Source organism: Rhea pennata, chromosome 1 (assembly GCF_028389875.1).
Source record: "Rhea pennata isolate bPtePen1 chromosome 1, bPtePen1.pri, whole genome shotgun sequence".
NCBI classification, from domain to species: domain Eukaryota; kingdom Metazoa; phylum Chordata; class Aves; order Rheiformes; family Rheidae; genus Rhea; species Rhea pennata.
In genome coordinates this window covers 161,662,159-161,686,161 of record NC_084663.1, presented here as the reverse complement: position 1 = coordinate 161,686,161, position 24,003 = coordinate 161,662,159, and the positions used below count along the sequence as shown (strand labels likewise).

The 24,003-nt window shown below is 37.0% G+C and overlaps 1 protein-coding gene across 1 annotated transcript in view; it reads right to left on the bottom strand.

The window, feature by feature from the left end:
- Positions 1–24,003, bottom strand: part of ABCC4 (ATP binding cassette subfamily C member 4 (PEL blood group)) — a 153,854-nt gene that overhangs the window by 21,998 nt on the left and 107,853 nt on the right. Inside the window, exons 23-29 of the mRNA XM_062575852.1 lie at positions 21,254–21,364; positions 19,694–19,794; positions 17,219–17,410; positions 12,758–12,913; positions 8,732–8,821; positions 8,108–8,280; positions 1,613–1,718 (exon numbers count right to left, since the gene is read on the bottom strand). Of these exons, the coding sequence (XP_062431836.1) occupies positions 1,613–1,718; positions 8,108–8,280; positions 8,732–8,821; positions 12,758–12,913; positions 17,219–17,410; positions 19,694–19,794; positions 21,254–21,364 (929 nt within the window). The remainder of the gene's footprint in view (positions 1–1,612; positions 1,719–8,107; positions 8,281–8,731; positions 8,822–12,757; positions 12,914–17,218; positions 17,411–19,693; positions 19,795–21,253; positions 21,365–24,003) is intronic.

Below are 24,003 nucleotides of genomic sequence, written 5' to 3'. Positions count from 1 at the left end.
TTCTAAGTTCCATGCTTTGCTCAAATGCTTTTTTAGCAAAAAAGTAAACAGAAACATTTACTTTTCATTACAACTGTATGATATTAAAGATCAACTAAGAAAACATCTTCATAGAAAGAGCATTCTGTGCATAACATGTTAATGGTAGTTAATGAATCAAAACCCACAGAAACACCTTTGGACAGCTAACAAACACACACAGCTATTAATTAGGTCACAGTTGTTTCCTCACGGGTCTTTTGTTCATTTTAGTTGTGGAAAACACCAACATATCCATCAGATTTGTGGGGAGGTATTCACCAGGGAAGAAAATATTTATTTATTACACCTTAAATGCTTGCAATTACATGACTGATTATGACAGTTTGGCTAGTTTCTCTCCTTGCAAGTAAATTATAATCACTCACTTCACAATTTACTCTATTCTGTGCCTCAGAACATCATTCATCTCAGTAGATTTCATTCATTTTTAAAAAAATTATTTTTCTGATTTTTCATGATTTTCGTTTTTTCCATGTGTGCATACTTCGGGCAACTTTGTAACTCTTAACCACTTATATTAAAATGCTTGGGAGCACCCAGTAAAAAGTACCAGAATGTGCTTCATTTTCACACACACACACACACACACACACACACACAAAAGCTCAATAAAGAGTTTTGGGGGGTTTTGCCTTTTTTTTTTTTTTTTTAAGGTCATCGCTGAGAGGGGAAGGGTAATTTCTGCTTGAAGTCTAGTTAAGTTTGAGTTCCACTTACGAATACAATTTACCCACTACGTCAGTTACTTTGCTAACTGGCAGTGAAGAAATTGTTTGCAAAGAGCTCATTTCCTATTGCAGAAAATTGCAAAACTATGGGCTACATATCATTTCAAGGACACAAATCAGCCATATTTCCTGAGAGCCTAGGGAAGACCATCTCCTCTATGAAAATAATCAGCAAGAATTTCTCATTTTCTGTGCATGTGCAATACATCACGGGGCCAGCAGGAGGGCAGGGAGGGTATTTCAGAGACAGAGAACATCTCTGCTCTATAGGGAACAAAGATGACAGAGGCAGTGCTTCACCTTTTTTGCCTGAACCTTGCTTTAGAAAGCTGGTCATGTTCATTACCCAACCAGTCTAGTTTCACTTCTCCTACCATCACCCCTGCCCAAGGGTAGCTGCTGTCTCCTTACCACCATGTATCATGCTCCTGAACCTCTACCACTTCCTTCACCACTAACTATTGTCACTGCCTCCTTCAGGCCACAGAGACTGAATTAATAAACCTGACTGAATCCAGCTGACTGTCCAGAGCCACCCAGGTGTGTCTCCTCAAGCTCCTAGCATTGGCAAAGCTTATTTGCTCGGGTCTGCTGCTGTACCTCACCTCCCTAATGGGTTTATACCTTGCAGGCTGGAAATGACAGGGCAGAACAATGCAGGAAGTCTTTTCAGGTCATTACTTCTACAGATTTATGAGTTGCCAATCCCTGCATGTTAACTATGATAAGTCTAAAGGACAGCTAAATTTCTGCCCATTTCCGGATCAAAATTGAGAAGAAAAAGTCAATAAAATTAATCTTATTCAGGGAATAAAAAGAATTTAAGCAGTTGACTGTCTTACCATAATCTTGTCACTGTCAATAACGGTGTTCAGGCGGTGTGCGATGGTCAGCACTGTGCACTGAGCAAACTTTTCTCGGATCGTCTTTTGAATGAACTCATCTGTTCTGAAATACAGCAAGAGCAGTTCAGACAAAAAGAGATGTTTGCATAGAAAACTGAATGTAGAACCTAAGCAGGTTCTATGACTTCATCAAACATGACTGTCCAGCAGGAAATACACACTCATGAAGTCATTATAGTGCTTCTTCCTCTCACTACATTAGATGACTTGAACACATATGAAACATACTCCAAAAGCTGTCCTCTAAAGATTGAAGAGAAAAGAATTCTTCCTTGGAAGCAGAGTAGTAGGTCACTTTTGCAGACTGACTTTCCAGGCTTTGATTACAGAAGGAAAAACATTCCTATAAGTAGTTAGATTCAGATATTCCTACAGATTTCTTCACCAAAAAAGTCACTGGTATTTCAAGCCTTAGTCTGTGTAAGCAGCCAAAACAATTTGGTGAAAGCAAATACTCTTCATCATAAACAGACCGAGGAATGAACAGAAGAGAGTCTACAACTAAGGTTCTTGGCTGCAACTGTGTAAAGAGATAAAGTAAACTAGCTGGTAAATATATCAGTCTGAACTTGAGTAGCTTGGGAACTTGAATACAGAAAAAGAAAACTTGGTGTATCCTTAAATCAAAACTTTTAACTGGAACTCACATCCCAAGGAAAGGGATAAAAGCTTTCAGTTAAGAGTCTCAACCTCCTGTGTGAATAGCCACCAAAGAAAAGATAATAGGAGGAAATAGAAGACTTAAAAGAAATAAAAACCAAGCTAGAGCAGAGATACTGAATTGAAGTAGTTTTAAAGTGAAAAGTACAACACATTAAGGTGAGAACAACCCTGAAAAGAAAATAAACTTATATTGAAAAAACAAGAGGTTAAAATGCTCTCTAGTTGTATAAATGAGCATTAAAGCAAAAGAGTTGCTGTACTGATAAAACTGGAAATTATTCAAGAAACTGTAGAGAAGTATTAACACCATCCAACCTGAAGAACTGCAGCAAGGCACAAATTTGGGAGTCTATACATCCCTCTCTATAGTCAATGAAAAGGGGAAAGGCATGGCTGGCATCAGGTGATGAATGCCCTCTAGAGGCACCTAGCATTTCACATCGCACAGAAACTTTGCATCCTAACCTGGACATGAGGCCAAGCTATGTGAACATGTGTATATTGTGTATTAGCTTTCAAAAATATGATTAACAGCGACAATGGAGAGAAAAAAAGCAGTGTGAGAATTAAAATGCTCATCCGAGATAGAAGGAAGAGCAGAGAGTTCAAGATACAACAGGGTTAGTGGGATCAAAGAAGTGCCAACCTAGAATTCTGCACTTGAAAGCATGGGTCTCATTTCCTGGATTTGTGTTAAAACAGGAAATTGCACTTTTACAGAATGACTGCAGAACAACAAATGCTGTACCTAGAGTTAAAAGAAGACAAAGAATATGCATTTATATAAATTGGTATGTTCAGGCAGCTGTATCAGTCACAGGTAAAGCCTTAGTTTTTCTTCCAGTTGTTAAAAATAGATTTAATAATAAATAAAACATAACAAAGATTCATGCTACATTAACAAGTATCTTCCTTTGACAAATTACTGGTTTTTAGGTAAAAGAAGTACTCTAGAATGAATCTGTCTGGACTTGCATAAACATTTGGTATCACATCAAAAATTAAATGGAAAGAATTGCTCTGATGGCATCAAGTTAGGATGCACTAGCAATAAAAAGGCAACAAAATTAACTTTGTAATAACAGGATGACTTAGACGAATGGAGTAACAGAATGATTTTCCATAGCAGAATACTCTGAAAGACTGAACATAATTTCTGTGGCAAAGTAAGGTCAAACATTCAGCACAACAGAGGAATAGCTCTCTACAGAAGATATCACTACTGATGACAGGACAAATCATTACAGAGAAGGTGGGTATAGCCTAAACTCTTAGGCTAAACACAAATCCTTATTCAGGCAGACTGAATCTAAGTCTCAGATTATCGCCTGCTGATATGTATCACCTAAATACAAATTCACATCTCAATTTTAGGCCATGAAATTTTCTAAGCAACTAAACAGAACTTCCATACAGGCTTGCCATCATCCTCATCTAGGGATAGAAACATTTAAACTCCGTCATGATTCTGGAATTGGCAAGGAAAAATTCAGCCTTTGTCTAAATTCTGGTTGTAGCCTGAACCACGAGAGAGCTTTGCAGCCTAACATACTCTTTTCCTGACCATCTTTTGCTAATAGCTTACCAGTAAAAGCATTCATTGAAAAAATATAACAAGGTCCTGGGACTCAGTTAGAGAGAGCTTGGGCCTTTTGCTCCTATTTCCTAAAAGAAGCTAAAGAACATGGTGGGAGGCTGGTATCCCTCAACTCCTCCTTTTGAACTAGGCAATTAGAGAAAGGGGCTGGAGCAGAAGTCATGACAGAGCCAGGCTCTTTAGCCCAGTAGATAACAGGTTCCTTAAGAAAAGGAATTTATTCACCCTTAAAGCCCCACTAGCATATGCACGTCTCAGATCACAGTAATATCAAGATATTCACCCCATTATTAAGGCACATATACTTTTGTCATCGTCTCAGCAACGCCTCAATGACCTGACTATTCTTTCTTCCAACAGAGACAATCAGGGCCACACATGATAACACTCAGTAGGGAAGAGGCTTATATAGACAGCAGGGTGCATTCTTCTCTGCAACAGTTTAGAGAGAGTCTACATCGAACAGCAAAACAGAAGTCTTAATAACACTACCTAGAAGAATGTAAAGAAAGCCTTTTTCTTTCCTTATAGTCAAGCTCAGGGTGAGGTTTCCCGAGGAGTGAGGGAGCACAGAGAATTGCAGCTCGTTCAGAAATTTTGAAAACAACTTTTAAATGAACTTGAAACAATTTGCAACTCTCAGGTTATGCCTATTATTATCTCAGTAGAATGGATAATGGCTGAACACCCTTGTCCTCTGCATTCATTTACTATACCTTTTATTTATTACATGCATTCTTTGTAGCACCACTTCTTCCTGCATTTAGGATAGAAACCATTTCTCATTATTAGATAGATATTACTAATTATCATCTTAAACAGGTATTTCTTGAGTATAAACTAAGCTCTAATAAGGAAGTGCTGGCTGTATTGTAGGTGCAACAAAGGTTCTAAAATGAGACTACAAAGTAATCAGAAAAAGATCTAATACCTCCATCTTCAAATACCACAGCATGAAATCTCATGCAGACTTGTCTGCTGATCTCAACTGATCAGGTGCTCTTTAAGGTTCACAGGAGATCTCGAAGCATAGCTTTTCGGGAAGATAGGCAGAAACACCACCAGCAACCTAGCAAGACAATCTTGGGAAGAAGGTAGGAGGGACAAGAACATCAAATAGACTAAGCACAGAATTAAGTGCTGACAGAATGCAGAGACTGTATCACACACCAATTAAATATGCCTACCTTCCAAAGTGCCAAAGGAAGTAGCATTTCTGTTGTTTGTTTCAGGGCATAAATGGGCCCTTTGTGGTGCCTATACACTTACGCCAGTGGCCAGGCAAGTGCCAATCAATTCCAGCATCCACTTCAGTGGATCAAGCCCCATCATCTTTAAGGCACATTAGAAACCAAAGATGCAACCTAAACACCAAATCAAGGCTGCTGGATGACAGAAGCTCAACTCTAATCTGATTATATGAAAATGAGAACAACCATCCTCCTCAAAGAAGAGGAAGATAAGAAAGCACAAAATGGTAGTATAGCTGTCTCATTGTAACTGTGGGTTGGGAATCTTAACAGCAAACTTCAAAGCAACACAAGATTTGATACATCTTTCTGACTCAGTTGAGTGTGTAAAAAGAAAACTATCTAAAGAGCAAGAATAAGTACAATCTATATGAGAAGCAACCAGGCTGCTGAAACAGAAACACTGGGTAAGTCATTATCTTCAATTTAAAGTCCTTTTGGGATTGTTCTTGAAGCATATCTCACACTTTACAATTCCCGAAAGGCCATGGGGAAGGCAACACATGCTGATAATTTCTTCAAAAGAGAGACAGTTACAGATAGCACTTAGATGTAAAGAAAGGTTAAACCTTACAAGGTTAAACTGGCTAATGTACTGAACTATGTTCAATGGCCGTGTTTAACTCCATGAACAACCAATTTTAAAAAGTGGCAGTAGATCAATCTCAAAAGTTTTTGTCCTCTGCAAGCAGTACAAATACCAGTTAAAACATACTACCGTACTCAGTGCATAAATACCTTAGTAAGATAAATGCTTAGCATTAAAAAAAAAAGCTCTGTTACTAGGGATTTTGTTTTAATGTATCATTCAAGTGACTTCTGCTTTGGATTTGACACAGCTTTCCAGAACTGTTTAACTGTTAAAAAGTTATTTCATTTGTAGGGATAAGAATTCCAGCTGCAGGACTAAGAAGATAAAATCACATTAAACATCTGTCAATCACCATGTGAAACAGGTAAATAGTCTGACTTAGGCAAACCTTCTTTATTGCAACCCCTCCTTTCTGACAACCATAACACCCCTTCAGGGTGCAGAGCAGCCAGCAGCTATAAGGAGCAAGGGAGGTAAGGGGACACCTGGGAACTGGAAGATGTAAGAAGGAGGGAGAAAGCAGCACTCCAAATTCCTCCCACCTCCAAACCCTGCCTTCTTGCATTTGCTTCCAGGCTGAACTGGAGAAGGGATATGGCTGCAGCAGTGGTTGAGGCAAAGAGATCAAGCTGGCTTGGGGGGAAAAGAAAGGGTGGGGGAAGGGGGGAAAGAAAGAAAAAAAATAAATAGCATCTCCAAAGCCAGCGGCAGCTCGCCATGGTTTCTTATCCCAAGTGCTTGATATGATATGTGCTTGCTGTCAGGTTAGAGACAAGGGAGCCAGGAAGGGGGGGCTGTGCATCAGAAAATGAGGAGGTATTTTTCACATGCCAAAAGCACCTCCTTAACTGCTCAGTTAAGCAATATGCATGAGCATTTCTTTATGAGCATCCTATCAGATTGCACAGCTGAAAATACTCTGCTCTAGTTACAGCAACACATTAAGGGAAAAGTAATAATGATTGTAATGCAAGCCAAATTCAAAGAAGTTTCAAGTTATTATTTGTACTGTTATGCCTAGCATTGACACATTTACCTTATTATAATATATATTGCAGCACACATTTATCAAGATCAATTAAATGGATAGTACAAGTTACAAACACACACACAAGATGCCAAAATGGGGAAGATGAGTAAGATGGTATTAAATTTCCACAGCTAGGATTAATCATTAATCACAGTTAATCTATCAGTGTTCAGCCAAAAATAAACTAATAGTAAAAAACAAAACCAAAAACTCTGGGGAGCGAATGCACTTCTCTAATGGTTTCAGAAATACACTGTCAGCTGAACTGCAAAGCTACTCTAGTGGCACCACTTCTCTACCAAGAAGATGTTACAAAAATGAGTCACGCCCACAAGACATACAAAATCCTTAATGAATCTGTTTGAGGGACTTGCTGTGTTATTGTCCTCTTTGGACTTTGAGTTCTCCCTCAAGGCATAGTTTGCTGGAACTATATATTCAGCTCAGACTAATTGATGCAGTAAGTTTGCAGTATTCAAACTTATGTTTGAATTTATGTCTCCAAAATATTTCCATCAGTATTTTAAACATTTCAAAAATTAACAGTGGGGGTACTTAGCTATCAGAACAATTCAACAAGGGATGTCATTGCAAATTTTTTCTATTGAAGTTTAGTGTTCTTTTAGAAATACATTTTGGTTCAAACAACAATGAATCCAGGAAAGTTCTGCTGGTCTGAGTTACACAAGACATAATATTAAATGATAAATAGGTCCTTCTTCTAGCTTTAAAAATCTCCAAATCTGTTTGTAATTCCTGTGGCGTTTAGGATATTTTACCTTTCTTTATCCTGTTTCATCTGTAACTTGTTATACTGGTACCAATGTAATCTGAAAGGATAGCATCTCAAAACGAAGAGTATCTTTTTTGTTTATAACCATTTTTTTCACCTATTTTTTTTTAATTAACAAATTTGCTATGTTTTATTTTTTGCAGAGACATTTCTTCATGAAATCAACAGAACTCACTTAAGTTTCATGGCTATGCTGATGTTACTGATATGCATTTCCAAAGAAGTTCTTGTCTATGGCTGCAGGACAAATTACTTTGAATATTAATTTTCCTATTCTATGGAAAGCAATGAAATGAGGGATATTTTGAGTACATTCTCAGTTTATATCATCTACTTTGTATCCAAAGCTCAGCTTCCCCATTTTGAACAGACAATAATGATGCTATCATGGAAAACACAAAACAGTGACACAAACTACAACAAAGTATTAAGTTCATCTCCACATTACAGATGATCACACTAAAAAAAAAATACAGCTCATCTCAACATGATAGATTTTGTTTTTACCTTGGGTCCACATTTGCTGTTGCTTCATCAATGATAAGTATCCGATTTTTTTTTAGAACTGCTCTGGCAAGACACACCAGCTGCCTCTGACCAACACTAAAATTAGACCCAGATTCTGCCAGTTGTGTCTCCATTTTATTAGGCAGATCTTCCACAACCTCCTTCAATTGTACCTGTTGACATGTCAACATACTGTAGGATGAGTAACTCCCTTTTAAATCAGCTATTGTTTGTCTGATGATATAACAATAAGTAAGCAAGCTTTATCTTTTATATTCTGACACAAAATGAGTAAGTGCCAAGTTGGATTACACAATGTCTGTTATTAGAATTCTAGCAACATTAAAGCATACTGTTAAGATTTTATTAATGTTCATTAAAATTAAGATATGAATCAAAATATAACCAAATCATCATCTTAAAGGATAATTTTTTCATAAAAGACATTTATAAACACATCTACACTCACATTCTCTCTCTCTCTCACACACACACAACAGTTTATGTTATTTCATCAACAGCTGTGCCCTTATCAAATCTGAAACATCTAAAGCCTAATGTACACAAGTACTATAACGTTATTTGGCATGTAAATATCAGATGTATGTTATTAGATTAAGTCACCTCTTCCAAGACATTCCACAGCTCTTCATCGGTGTATTCACTGAAAGGATCTAAATTTTTCCTCATAGTTCCAGTGAATAAAACAGGTTCCTAAAGTCCAGAAAAACTAAGATTATTATTACATACACAGGTTTTATACCACAATAGGTAATTTAATAATAATCAGAACGAATCTATACCAGCAAAGGCACAGAAATATCCTACAACAACTTATCTTTTGTGAAATGTGAAAGACAAAGTTAGCACTAGACAAACCTATACAGAGATACTTCAACAAATAGGTCAGGTCTTTTGGCAAAACTGCTGTACACACTTCTGTCAACTCAGGTCAGCACTTACATGCCACTGTTTTGATATCACAAGCTATATATACATCTTTACACGAAATTACTGCTGTTCTGCTGGCATTGTTAACGAACATCAGCAACAATCACTGTCAATGGGTTTACACTCCTGAACTACATTTGGGCAGTTCTGAAAAGTTTATGCTTGAACTACATAAAATGGAGTGGAATCAAAGAGCTCACAATGCTTTTTTGATTTTGCTTGTTTTGTTTGCTTGGGTTTTTTTTTTTTTTCTTTTCTCCATTTCATATCATAAAAGCTCTTCAATTTTACCACCACAAAGTCTAAAAGAAACAGTTTTCACCATTCCAATGTGATGTTCAAATCTGTAAACATTCATGTTCATCTATACTGCCGAAGCATCAAATCTATCTCACTGAAAACTAGAGCACTGCTGGGCAAAGATACAACTCACAATAAACCAGGGACTCAAACCAGTACCTTCACCCATTCAGGTACCAATACAGGTTTAACCATGGTTGAAGCAGCTGTTCCACTTCAGTTCTAGTTCAGGCCAATAAAAATTCATTAACCAGACTGGTCCAAATCAATTCACACTGAAACATGTAATATTTGAGAATGAGGATCACAACTTTTGATTCATGATTCCCTAAGCAATAGACCTTGCTCTGTCATGTGAGCTGCTAGGTTTGAGAGTCATGTACTGGTACAACCTGAGGGCTAAATTCCTCCCAATACTACACACAAAGACAACAGTAAGTCAAAAGCTGTAACACTGCTGATCAGAAATGGAGTCTACTCATCATGTTGTCAGCATCTCCTCTGAATTGGAGAAATCTTACATAAGTATTTTCTTCCCCCCTCTACCCTCAAAAAATAAAGTGTAAATCTACATTCAGTAACTTCAGCTTACTCTAAGGTTAACCTCTGTTTTGACTTATGCCCCATCTAATCCTACTGATGTCCAGCTCCAGAAGGCTGCACCAAATCAGAACAGAATTTAGATCTAAACCTCTTTTATTGTGTCTTCATTTCTAAGGATTCTAAATCTAAAGCGATTAACAGAGACAGAACATGGCATAATCAATGTAAAAGAATGCATGCATTTCGTAATGCAACACACCACTTATTTGAAAATATCTGTTGCATTAAAAAAATCACCGAAAACCTGTTGAATTAACAAAAGGATTTAGAAGAACATTAACAGGTGAAAAAACATTTCTTCAAAAACATCTGGAAATAATTTGTTTAACAATACATAATTTAATATACCATTTGGTGTGTTTTGAAGGTATTGTTAGGTTTATATTTCACTTCAATCTTTTTTTATAGCTTCTTTAAAATAAGAAGCTGAATTTATAAAATGTTCATAACTATTATAAAAGTCCTAACAACAGACGTGTACTGCAACAGTAGATAAGAATAATTTTTAATTATCATTTCTGACACAGATTATTATTTAAAATAGTCTGGTTTATGAGAGGAAAGTAATAAGAAAAACCTGTAAATAATTGTTGTAAAAATGCTTGCCATCAGGGAGGCAGACAACATTTGCATAGAAAAGATTTACAAACATAACCTTCACACAGCTCCATCTAAGCAAGTAATTAGAACTCTAAGCACATTTTTATTTCTCTGGGTAGGTATTTAAACTTACATATAAGAAAACTTCAGTCTTGCCTCATTACTCTCTAGGAATGGCTCGGTTTAGCATGCTTTATGTTATAATTTTCATATGCATCTCTCTCTCTCTCTCTGTTTTCTTAGCTTCTCAAATAATTACGAAGATTTTTGCTGCAAAATAACTGCCTAATGTTATGACTACTACTGATAATAATATTAGTAACATAATGCAAAGACAAAACCTATACTATATTATAATCCTTATACTAAGCCCTTCTCACTAGCAGCACTGCAAAGTTCTGCATATTGTTAGGGAAAACAAGTCTTCCTTTATGTGGAAAAGAAATTCTACCAGTTAGCCCTCAGACACTTAAAACCCTCAGGGATCATGATGAAAACCCATAACATAAAACTTGATAAAAGTCACAGAACTCAGGTAGATTAAAACAGTTTCATGATCATGTGAAAAAAACAATGGACAAGTAAAAACATGTGTAACTAAATGCAGTGAATTTTGAGCATCTGCATTGCTAAAGATGTAGAATCTGTATTTGACCAGCAGTTTTTCTGTCTCAGGACTGTATTTTTATTCAATTTTGCTGAATGCTCCCAAACATAGAAATCATCCGCAATAGATATAGACAAAGACTTGAGAAAGCTGTAGACCTTGAATGAACTGCTGGTCATCTATTTTCAGGAGAAAAAGATTGCACATAAATACAAGAAATAGAATTTAAGTCCATGTAAAGTCCTCTTTAGATACAAAAGGGTCACTAACTTCAGTGAGTAGTGCCACAGTGCATTAATGAATCCTTCAGTGTGCTGAAACAAAAGCCTGCATTAGGCTACAACCCAACTGGGCTGGGGGTGGGAGGGTGGTAATAGCACACCTACTTTCTTCCTCTTTGATTCTTATTCTTTGGATGAGGGGAAAAAATGCAGGTAATCAAGAGAGGTTTAAAAGATGCACTGTCCATTACTGTTTTTATCAGATTCCAATTTAAAGAAAGTAATATAACATAAAAATGCTGAGTTCCATCCCGCCAACAGACTGGCAAAACATTCAAATGGTCGAAGGACTCTAAACACATTTTCTGTGATAGAATACAGACATCTGAGAATTAATGCTAACATAGCAAGAAATTTTTTCTGGTTGCCAGCCTACTGTATTGTCTATCTGCTAGAACAACCAAGAGGAATTATTTGCCAAAACCACAACTTCTTATTTCTAGTTGTTAGAGCTTTTCTCCCTCCCTTCACTTCCACCCCTTCCAGTAGAGGATAAAAGATCACAGGATAGGTCAGAACTCTCATAAAAATTGGTAATCTGCACAGGTTCTGCCTCCAGGAAGTTCTGAGGTTATACAGATACGTATGCATGTATATCCCTTTTTTGATTCAATGTCCCATTTGAAAGTTAAGATAGACCTATGGCCTCCTGGACTTCTTGGAACATCCTTTCTTCTGCTCTAACATCAGAGAGGTTAGGTCACTCACAACACTGTAATTTCTTCTTCTATTTCTGGGCTTCTGAAGCTCACTAAATTTTAATTTATGACCCATCTTTCTCATCTCTGCTCTTCTCTTCACCCACCTCCAAATAATGGGAAGGCTGACGGCTCATTTCTACCTGGGACATTTGCTCTTTCTGCATGTAGCCTCAGTCAGTCTGTAAAAGGGTGACTACAGAATGACTCCTCAAAGTCCCTTTCTAACAAAGCTCTGGGCAACACATTGTGCAGTAATGGCTGTCAAAGGATCAATAGACCTCTGGGAATTGCTGAAGCTTGCTGTATTCCTGTCAGATCTCTCTGCTGTTTTCCAGGCTGGAGGAGGACAGGATATTCCTAATATCTGCTTGAACTTATTCCAAAGTAGTAGATAGGTGCAAAACTGAAAAGAAAACTGGCCAGGTCCCCTAAGCTGATTCTCTTCATCTTAAAATAATTGAGACCTTATTCAAGTAAGAACAGGGTCTTGTTCAAGTTTCTAAGTCTATTGCATAAGGAGTGCAAAGGCAAATACATCCTGGCAAAACATTTTTAATACAGAGGCACTATAGTGAAAACATATATGGCAGACAAAGTCAGTTCTTACCTGAGGTATAATTGAAATTTTCTTTCGCAAGTCATGGAGTCCTAGCTCTGATGTCAAGTACTTATCAATCCAAATCCTTCCTTCAGGTTCAGCCAGTCGAAAGAGGGCTGCTATCAGAGAGCTTTTTCCAGCTCCTGTTCTTCCCACAATTCCAACCTACAAAACAAACCAAGTATAGTTAAACCAAGAACTTCTCAGGATTGATTAATATTTTAAGTAATAGTTTTACACCATTACAGGTATAAAACATTTTTTATAAACACTTTTTTCAATAGGAAGAAATATCTCCCCTCCACTGCTCTCAAAATCATTTTGGAGTTAGGTGACATTTGGATACTCAACAATTTCTTGGATCATATCATTCAAAGGTGAAAGAAATCTTTTCCTAACAAGCTTTTCCCTCAATATATCCTACTGTATTGTGTCGATAAGATAAAGCAGCTCAGTGCATAAAGTAGTGTTATTCAAGGTAGCTAATTTCTATCCTAAATCTGGCTTGCAGGGTGGTGTCACGCAAATCATTTCAGAAATACATCTATTTCTCAATCCCCCCCCCCCAAAAAAAAAAGAAAAAGAAAGACCGACCTTTCAAGACTCTCATAAAGCACTTTGAGAACAACATATAAGTAGTATTCCAATTTAAATAATACTTCAACTGATTTTAGTTAGTACAGTCAAGAGGAAGTACTTTGAATTAGTGAAACTTTAAAGCCAAAATACTTTAAAGCCAAAATAAAGCTGAAACTAGTAGTAGGATTGTAAGCAGTATTCACGTTTCAGACAGCTGCAATAACAGAGTGGATACAAGTACTAAAACTAAAAGGCCATGTGAGCAAGCTGCAATTCCTTTCCAAGCAGGAGAAACAGTGAATAAAATTCAGAAAAAAGAGGTAGAGATGATGCAAAATAAGGGATTGTTAACTTTAATGTCAAGGGATTAAGACTTACAAATATTTCATATGAAACCAACATCAGGGAGAAAGTAGGCCCATTAATAAATGAGAGGAGACATATAATTAGTGGTGATTAAATGCTCTTTGAATAGCTAACTTTTTTTTAAAAAAAGCTATCTTCAACTAAAATATTCTTAGAGAAAACACTGTACAGTAATCAACTACATCATAGAAGGTGATGGCTGTAACTCCCACACGGATCTGGTCTGGCAGGATTTGTTGTTTCTCACATTCAGTTCAAATCACTACATTTCCAGAAAGAAATCAACATACTGGAAAGTTCAGAGAAGTGCGACGTAAAATTAACAGGGTTGGAGATACTGATTTTATGAGGAAGGATTTATGATGATTAAACATGTACAATATAGCTCTGTGAAGTGATGGGAGTGCAGAAGGAGGAAGAAACATGAAAACCATTATGAATATACGTACATACACCAGAGGGCAATTACCCACTGCCTGAGACTCAGATGTATGCAGTAATAACTGCTGGAATGAAATTAAGGATAGCAAATATTACACTGAACAGTAAAGAAAAACTTTCTAACAGTCAGACACTAAGCTCACAAACAAAGCAGGAGCATCCACATATAATCACAAATGTATGAAGCTAAAAAATAAACATACACACACACACACACACACTGCAAGGGCAACTTTCTCTGCATAATCTGAAAGGTATTTTCTTCTTCTATCTTTTCTGATTCAACAACTTCACCCAACAATTCATTATTGCACAACTGTATATAAATTAATTAACATTTATACAGTACTTATTAGTAAAGACATAGCATAATTTAAGCAAATAATAAGAGAAAATATCTAGTATTCTGAACTACATCAATGAAACAAAGAAAAATGGTTCTGATCAGTTACACTACAGCTCAGAAAATGCTAAATGGAGAACACACACACAGAGCCATAAAAACAGAAGTTCAATTGTTTCTTTGTAAATGTCAGTGATATAAAGTATTGTATTAAGAATATAAAGAAAAATATAAAAAAATACATTGATACTTAAAATAAAAATGCAGCTGCTCTGCGTATTGTCAAAATCCCACTTTCAGTTTGGCATCAAATGAAAGGATTATGCTCTTCAGTATTTAGAAAAATCTATTTGTATTTTTGGTCCAATTGACTACAGGCTGCTGAAAATTGACATGAATTTGAAACAGCTCTCAGCATACACATTTCTTTTATACATTGTATTTTTCAGAGGCCCATGTTCATAGCCAGTGCAAACACAGTGCTGGTCTGCAAAAAGGAGTCCCAGCCACCAAAATCATACGTCCAGGATTTTGTTGCCCAACCATGTGCATACACCTGCTACACTGGACTCATCATTACTCAAGCATCGCTCATACTTCAAAGTAGAGCCACACAAAAAACGAGGATGATATTTACAGCGTATCAGCTACTCCACAGAAACTACTCATGTCCTTTTTATCCCTCAGGCAACCTCCCTTTCGTGCTACTTTGTAAGAGTATTTACGCAAACAGCTGCCATGCCATAAATCTAGACTCAAGCCTCCTCATACCAACTTTTTCGTGCAGCCATATCCTCAGATTTAGGTATGTCTGGACGAGGAAAATAAGGTCCTTTTAACAAAACATTAGTCAATAAGCATTCAGAAGTTTTATTAGAGTCAACTGAACACTCTGCTAAAACAAAGAAAGTGGCATTTAAAAACAAATAAATAAAGCTGTTTCTCCTGCTTCAGCTATGCTAGCTGAAGAGCATAAACAGTCAGCTGCTGCAGATCTCCGTATGTGAGCGCTCTCCAGTCTGTCTCAGGCAGACTGTGCTGCGCTAGCAAAGATGTTTTGAACAGTAGGTCCTTTCTAGCCTGTTTTGACAGTGAAGTCAAAAGTAAGTGATCTGCTACTAATCCACTCCATTCTGACTACATCTAGAGATTCCCAAACTGGGTGCTGGGGCAGTTACAAGACAAGCTCCAAGCATGGCAGAAATTTAACTTTATTTGATCTGACAGTGGAACTGCAGCCACAAGGAGTCTATACTAGCTGGGCTATGAACATGCATAAAAGCTCTCACTGATAGCCTTATGGGCAGAATCCCCTAGGGTAGCCAGAAACCTGAAGAGATGCTTCACTATAACTAAAAACATTATAAGGGGCACAGATGCTTCGGAAATTTATTTTACACAGTGGCAGTCCACTGCAGTTTTGTGCAAAACATGACAGAAAACAAACATAAAATTACTGGCAATAATTTCAAGCTGGATAAATTCATTTCAATATGACAAAACCACCGCACAACCACTCAGCAAAAGTAAATACCTCCAATATCCACTCCCTAATTATTGAGAAATAAAACGTTAATATTTCTTGTTTTCTTTTTCTTTATTACTTTATTTCTATCTCTCACTAAGACAAGTAAATCTTCTTGTCCGCTATTACATGCGAGTGACATACAACAGCTAAAGAGCTGGCCCATAAGGAAGAAAAGTAAAGAGAAGACAAACATCCCTTTTGCTATTCTTCTTAAAACACCCTGTTCTCAACTTACACATACCTAATTCCATGAGATCATCTCCATGCAGCAAAGGTGGACTGAATTCTTGTAACATGCATGCTATTAATAAGGTCCACTTGAGGAATGAAACAGAGTTGAGACTGAATGGAAAAGCATGTTACAAATGGGGCCAGGGCAATGATTGTAGAGAGCTGAACAAGCCTGCTAGGGAAGATATTCTAATCAAAAAAATACACGTGCATTTGAAATGTAGCAAAGCACGAATTAACACTGCAGGGCTCTAATTTAATTTTGTCTGTGGGGGAGACCTTTCCCACAGCACTCTTTCAATTGGGATACTGTCAAAATTGGGGAGAAAGAGTCGAATTTGCAGAGAAGGAAGGATTTTATTTCTGTGTTTCTTTTGGCCACCAAGCTAATTAGTGGCAACAGTTAATTGGATTGGTAGCCGAAAGGAACTGAAATAAAATCCCCAATTCTAAAGTTATGTAACTGATCTGCATTTCTTTTCTCCTCCATTTTGCCCTCTGTGAAAGAGCTTGTACATTCTTCATTTTTAATTGTCTCTATTTACCTTGTGTGTTGACACCCTTCATTCTATTTGCGTTTCATTTATTGAATCTCCAGTTTCCTAATGCAGCTCCATTTGCTTTGGATTTCAACAAACATTTTGGGCTTAGGTAGTATTTTGAGTAACTCTCACTTCCTGATGAAACCCAAGTTTTGTCAAAAAGCTATCAAATATGTTTAACTCTTTGTTTTAAGAAATAGATAGATAATTTGTCTTAATTCCAAGTGTCATGTTCTCAAATATATCTCTGCTAAATTCACAGGAAATAAATTATATTTATTAAAGAAAGTTATAGTCTATTAAGATTTACTTTTTAGATAAAGTTTATCTTGTTTCCTAACATCCATATCTTTTATAATGCATTATTATCACATAGCTTCTTTTCAACTTATCATCTTTACTTAATTACTGTGAATGGCCAAATACAGACATATACGTACCTTTTCTTTTGGTTTAATTAAAACAGACAGATGTCTTAAAACCAAAGGTCCATCTAAACTGTAAGTGAAGTTAACATTTTCAAATGCTATCATTCCTTGGCTTGGCCATTCAGGTGGTGGACGCTTGTCAGTCTCCCAGGGAGCTTCTTTTTCAAGTTCTGTATATTCCATTACTCTTTCTACTGATATCATCTAGAGGAGGAAAGACAACATGTATACATGAATTTCAGCTTATTGCACATACATATATATTTCATATACATATTTATACACACACACACACACAAATATATATATATATACACACACATACACATATATATGTGTGTATATATAATGGATTTTGACTGTGTAGATTCAATGAAAATTATTCCAGAGTTTTTCTTTCAAGCAGAGATTAATCTTGGTACTATCTTATACTTACTAACACAGCTAAAGAAGTGGAAAGAATTATTACATGTTCTAATACAGATCCCAGCCTACCATGATACATAAATCCATATGTTAGCATTAATCTTTAATCAGTGGAATTAATTACAAGTTTAAGTACATGCATAAGTATTAAGGAACTTAAGCTATGATAGCTGTCTGTCAGTCCTAACTACGATGACCCCACACTCAACATGTGTTCAGAAAACAGCTACAAATGAAACTGCCAGATAAAGTACAGGCAGATCCACAACAGTTACTAGCATCAAGTTACCAGCATCATCATTCTTTCCTTCCTTTTCTCATTCTTGTTGTTATTACAGCAAGTGCTCATGCTGTAATGACTCATGCTCAGCAAGTGTTTTAATATATTTGTCACAAGCAACTCCAAAATTCAAAATAGCTGACACCATATTATTGCATTGATATCCAGTAAAACTTGTTTTCTTATGTACATGATGCAAGATATGAAAGAAAGAGAACATTATTTGCTGTGACTCTAGCCTATAGGACATCAACTGGGAAGAGAAATAGAAGTCAAGCTAGCTAGACTTTTTTCCCCTCAGGCAAGTAACAAAAGCTCTGTTTAGATTCTACTGCACATCCTCACCCACAGGCCTACTCAGTACAATTTCAGTTTTATAGAAATGTTGAATGTATAGGTTATTATACTTCAGTTTATTCAACTGTATCCACTTATAGATGGGTTCTGAAAAGGCCATCATAAAGATACACAGTAGGCTTATCTTGCCTGGAGTGGCTTTGAAGATGGGTGCTACCAGGCAGCAAGTTCTCTGACCTCATCCGAGGGAAAATCATGCAAGAAAAGAGTAACGAGGTAGAATAGAGGGGAAACGTTCTTCCCTTCCTCCATTCAGGACTATAATAAGAATGGACTTTTGGAGGATGCCAACTTGACAAGGAAAAAGTTAATGCTTTATAAAATGATCTGCATTCAACACCAGAGACAGCTTTGTAAATAAGTACAAAAAAGTAAGCCTTTCTCCAAAGTATTTCTGAAATCTAGCTTCTCACAGAGTAATTCACTACTTCGGAGAGTTCCACAGATTTGTGTTTCCAAAACTTCCTAATTTGAACAAAAAGACCTACTTTCTTCCCATTTCTCACCGAAATCTTGCACCATTAGTTTATTGATATCTAAAAAATGCCCTGAAGAAGCTACACACTATGTGCTAGACAGTACAAATACAAAGCTAACATTATTAATTTTATCTATTTTTAAACATAGCTTTGTTACTCTTACAGAGGTACTACATGTATTTTGTAGACTATGGTCAGCAAATTATAATTACAAGCAAACTTCAATTGTCAACACAACATACATAAGAACAGGTTTATGATGCAGTATGCTCTTTATGGAGCAGAATGTTTTGCAGTATTTTTTTTTAACATGTTAGCCTGCAAATGTTAACAGGCAAATTACAGTATACTAGTAAATACTGCAGATAGGTGGAAGGTGTTTTACTTTACATATTTTGGAAAACACACATCATCAGCTCAGTTGAATATAAATTTAATACTGTCAAATATTTGTGAATTTCAAACAAATGAAGAAGATATATAACCTTTACAATGAATTAACAGGACCCCCAAAACATCCCATAAGGGATATAATTAAAATCAATGAAAATACAGTAAGAGTATGCAATAAAAAATTGAAAAATTCCAGATTTTTTTAAAATCCTTCTTCTAGAGAGGGACTAATTTCACATAATTTTAACAGCTTTCACTGTACACATCAACATTGGAATAGCCAGTCTCCTTACTGCTGTAAAGTGGGCTCTCTTACTGTCAATGAAGAAGGACAGTCTTTGGGAACAATTCATCTCAAAAGACATTCAGAATCAGCTGGACCAATTATACACTAGAAAAGGCTGTTTTTCTCCACAGACTGTAAACGGTGCCTCAATTGCTTGCGAAAGTATTGATGTTCTAAGTTAGGTAAAAAGAATCTTATCCTTAAGGTCTCGTGTCACAAGACAACAATGGAATCAAGAAGGGAGAAAAGGAAGGAATAAATTTTACCAGGTTTTCAACTTCAGCACTTTGTCTAACACCCCACTGGAATGTTCCCATGAGAGTGATTGCATAGGATAGAGCCAAACCAACCTGCCCTGCATTCAAAGCTGCAGAAAGAAGAAAAAAGAAAAACAAATAGATAAACTGGTAATTACACAAAATTCTAATTAATCTTACTTTCACACAAATACCTAGTGGAAGCATCACAGTCAGAATTTTTACTGGTTACACAGTATTTACCATCTGTGCAATCAGTAGCTCCAGGCAGAACAAGTACTTGTTGCCCCTTTCCCCATTTTTTTGAATGTTATCACAATTATTTGAGTATTTAACAGACATCCTCATTCTTCTTGATCTTTCACTTATCTAGAACCTGAGGTTCAGACTCAAGATCACACTTACATAGCTTGCTAGAGTCATCCTTATTTGGCTAAGCATTAATAACTTTTTCAGTTATTTTCTAAGGGAGCTAGAACAGCCTCCCAATCCATGCAAAAACAAGCATAAAGTGATTTCAAAATAAGCGATGAACATTTACATCAACTCTGTACAGCTGCAAATGAACACATAAAATAACAGGACAACATATTTTTGTATACTTTCAGTGGGTCAACTCATGTAAAATAAATTAATTCTGTCTGCCCTAGTATTAAGTATGATTGTCCTCTGACTTACTTGAACTTAATCCTAGCACAGTTCTCTTGACTTCAAGAGAGCTACTCCTTATCCAGAGGCAAAAAAAGATTCAGGACCATTGTTTTGACTTGTCTTTTTGCAGTCTAATAACTTCAAACCTAGCTCAAAATTTTCATTGTTAAGCAGCATACAGTATTTTAAAACACACATGCACACATACAAAACTTACTTACCCAAAGAAAAAAGAAAAGAAACAAAAATAGCGAATTAGCACTAATTTGCATGTCCAAGATAATTACTTCTTCCTTCATATTTTAGATGACTATCTTGTTTTAGTACATTTAACCCAATTGCACCCTGGATGATGCATACGCTAAACACAGTTCATGAGTGACAGTGAATACAAACTGTTTTATCACAAGATAATTTTCTTTCTGGAACTGGCCTATCCTGGTGATCCACGGTATTAGAAGAATATCCTTCAGAATTTTAGTTTGTCTTTTGTCCTACTGTGCCATGCGTAAAAAGGGAAGAGGTGTTAAGTAGCTCTGCGGGTGTTTCAGTACAAAAAGCAAAGCCCTGTAAGCTTGCAAAGCAAAGGCAAAGGTGAGGAAAAAGATTTATTTGCTGTTATTGGTCTGAAAGCCAGAATCTTGAAACTGAAGACTACAGATATGCAAGTTTGTTTGCACATTTGGGGAACAGAGCAGATGCATGCCTAAGAGCTGAAGATGTCTGAACTGCCTCCAGTATTTGCAGGAAATGAAACAGAGCTCCAGTGCCTGAGACTGAGGAAGACATCCTGATCTAGAAAGAAACATTTAACTTAATTATACTTCTTAAACAATTAGAAACAGTAAACTATGAAAAAAACAGACATTACTATACATGGTAATTACTGAGTGAACCTTTCCCAATATCTGTACTTACTCTTGGCAAGAAGCAGGGAACCAAAGGCAACCACTATAACAAAAATGGCACAGATGGCATCCAGACGCACAGCAAACCACCTCGAGGTTGTCAGAAATAGAAACCAAGCCTCTAAAGTATTTTGCAAAGACATAAGAGCAGTGGATTATGAGAAAAATGATTAATTATTAGGGGAAAAATGAAAAATTATTATTAAATTAACTCCTGTTGATATTACAAGTTGTCACAAAAAAAAAGAAGAAAAAATATACTGTCATCTTCAAGGATATGTCTGCATGGACTGATGATAATCAGAATTTTGTTCTGTTTTCTTCGTAGAGTCTGACCTACTTTCACAGCAATAAAACCAAGGTTAGTATAACAAACAGAAATAGGAGGAAAAATAGAAACATTCAAGGCCTGAAGCACAGCCCAGTTACTTACAATGGAAGCCCCTCCTGTACTCCAGTGGACTCGGAATGGGAGTCTTGTACAAAACGTAGAAGTACGAACATATTTGTTGTAGTCAAACTATAGTCTGCAGGCTGTTTTTGATAAGACTGCATCACAACACACTTGTCTGAACTAAGTCTTTAGATGGCTGCGGTGCTATGGTTAAGCTCCCATCATAGGCAGAGGAGATCTAGTCATTACATTCAGTGGAGCTGCATAGCTATTCAATTGACCGAAGGCATACGTCTAGTTTTGGAGGACTTCACAAGTGAACATCTCCACTGGGCAGGCACTTACATTTACATAACCACAATTTGGGGCTGAATTCCATCCCAGATATTCTACAGTACAACATACAGAGGATAACACATAAAGATATTGTAATATAAAAAGCAAAGTGTTTGAGCTCAGGGCCAAAAACAGAAGTCAAAAAGCCATAACAAAATACTGCATATTTATTTATTTATTGCTTAGGTTGCAGTCAGATGAATTGTTCCAATAGCTACCGAGTCACAGTAAAGGTTACTATTCCAACTCTTTCAGCATTGCTTGCCACTGCTCCGTGCTAAAAATTAGTGCTGTTTGAACTGTTTAACTGTTTGTTAGACCAGTGCTGGGAAAGATTCAAATAAAAAAATCCTTATTATAACAAAGAGGAGGTAAGTTTGTTTTTAAGTCAGATCATTTGAGTAGCCAGATTAAGCAGTGATTAAATCAATAGGTCAGCCAACAGAACTGCTTGTAATTTCTGGAGATGATAACAGGAAGCCAAGGAAGTTCCAGATTTGGTAATCTGTTAGTCTCATTCTACTTTAATTGAAAGCCTGACCACATATTTAGCAGCTGGTTTCAGTAAACAAAAGATATCTGATATGGTCTAACGGAAGGTCATACCCCTAGACACAAGGAATTACATATACAGAAAGGAAGGCCATAAAAAATCTCAAGTTTATCATAGGGAGTCAGATACCTCTCTGAAGCCCAGGAGACAAGTGATGTTAGAAACCGAGCCTACATTCTACACTTAGATGGGAGGTCATTCTTGGTGTAATAGCCTAGGAGTAAGACCACAAAATGGAGGATTTGGGATGTAGATTTTCAGCTCCAAGGCTTTGCTCTATCGGTGCTGTTATCGGTGCACTAAAAACTGCTGGCTCGAGACAAGCCACTCTGCAACCTTCCAGTGTAATCAAGGCTGCTGTGAATGCAGAAATGCAGTCTTCAACGGGGACTCATCAGGACAGAGCTTCTGAAGAGCTTGCTGAGAGACATGCTGCAGTGGCAGGAAGGAAGTTTAGGCTTAGGTGAATCCTCAATATGCCTTTCAGGTGTTCTGTTTTGTTTTTTTATCTAAAGACTATTCAATACCAAAGTGATCGGCAACCCTTGAAACAGAGCTCTCAAGGCAGTGTCATTTCCCAAGCTCAGCCTCATATCGAGAGGAGAAAAGTGCTCTAGCCAAAAGCACTGAATAAAAACACTGCTGGCTAGGAGAGCCTTCTCCGAGGTGGGAAAGAGTTCAAACCTCTTCAGCTGAGGGGGAACTTAAGAGAACTCAGGACCTTCTGTGATTCTATGATTCAACTTTCTGAGCAAGCATGCAAGATACCCTCTCCTATCAGCTATGGTTTAAGTACGTTATGAATACAGGATCATTCAGATTGGAAGGAAATCCAGTCCAACCTCCTCCTCAAAGCAGGGTCACCTATGAGGTTGGACCAGGTTGCTCAGAGCTTTATCTAGGATCTTGAAAATCTCCAAAAATGGAGACTGCACATCTTTGGGCAATCTGTTCCACTGCTTGACTATCCTCATAGTGAAAAAGATTTTCCTTATATCCAGCCTCTTGTTTCAACTTACACCTGTTTTCCTCTCTCCTCCAACCATACACCACTGTGAAGAATCTGGCTCCTCCTCCTTGATAACATCCTTGTGCTTGAAGGCAGCTATTAGATCTTCTCAAAGCCTTCTCTTCCCCAAGCCAAACAAATCAGTTTCTTCAGCCTCTCATCATAGGGAGGCTCCTATGTACCTCATAGTACCCCAACCCTCTTAGCAGCCCTCCACTGAGCTCACTCTAGTTTGTTAATGTCTTTCCTGTATTTGGTGGTCCAAAACAGGATGTAAATGTGGTCTACTGAATGTTGAGAAGGATAGTCCCTTCTCTCAATCTACTGTCAGTGCTCCTGTTAATATAGCCCAGGACACTGTTGGCCAACTGCTGGCTCACGTTCGCACAAAGAATCTAAAACCACACACACACTAAACCCGCTCCCCCCACACACTAAATAAGATGATATACTTTGATATTTTGGTAG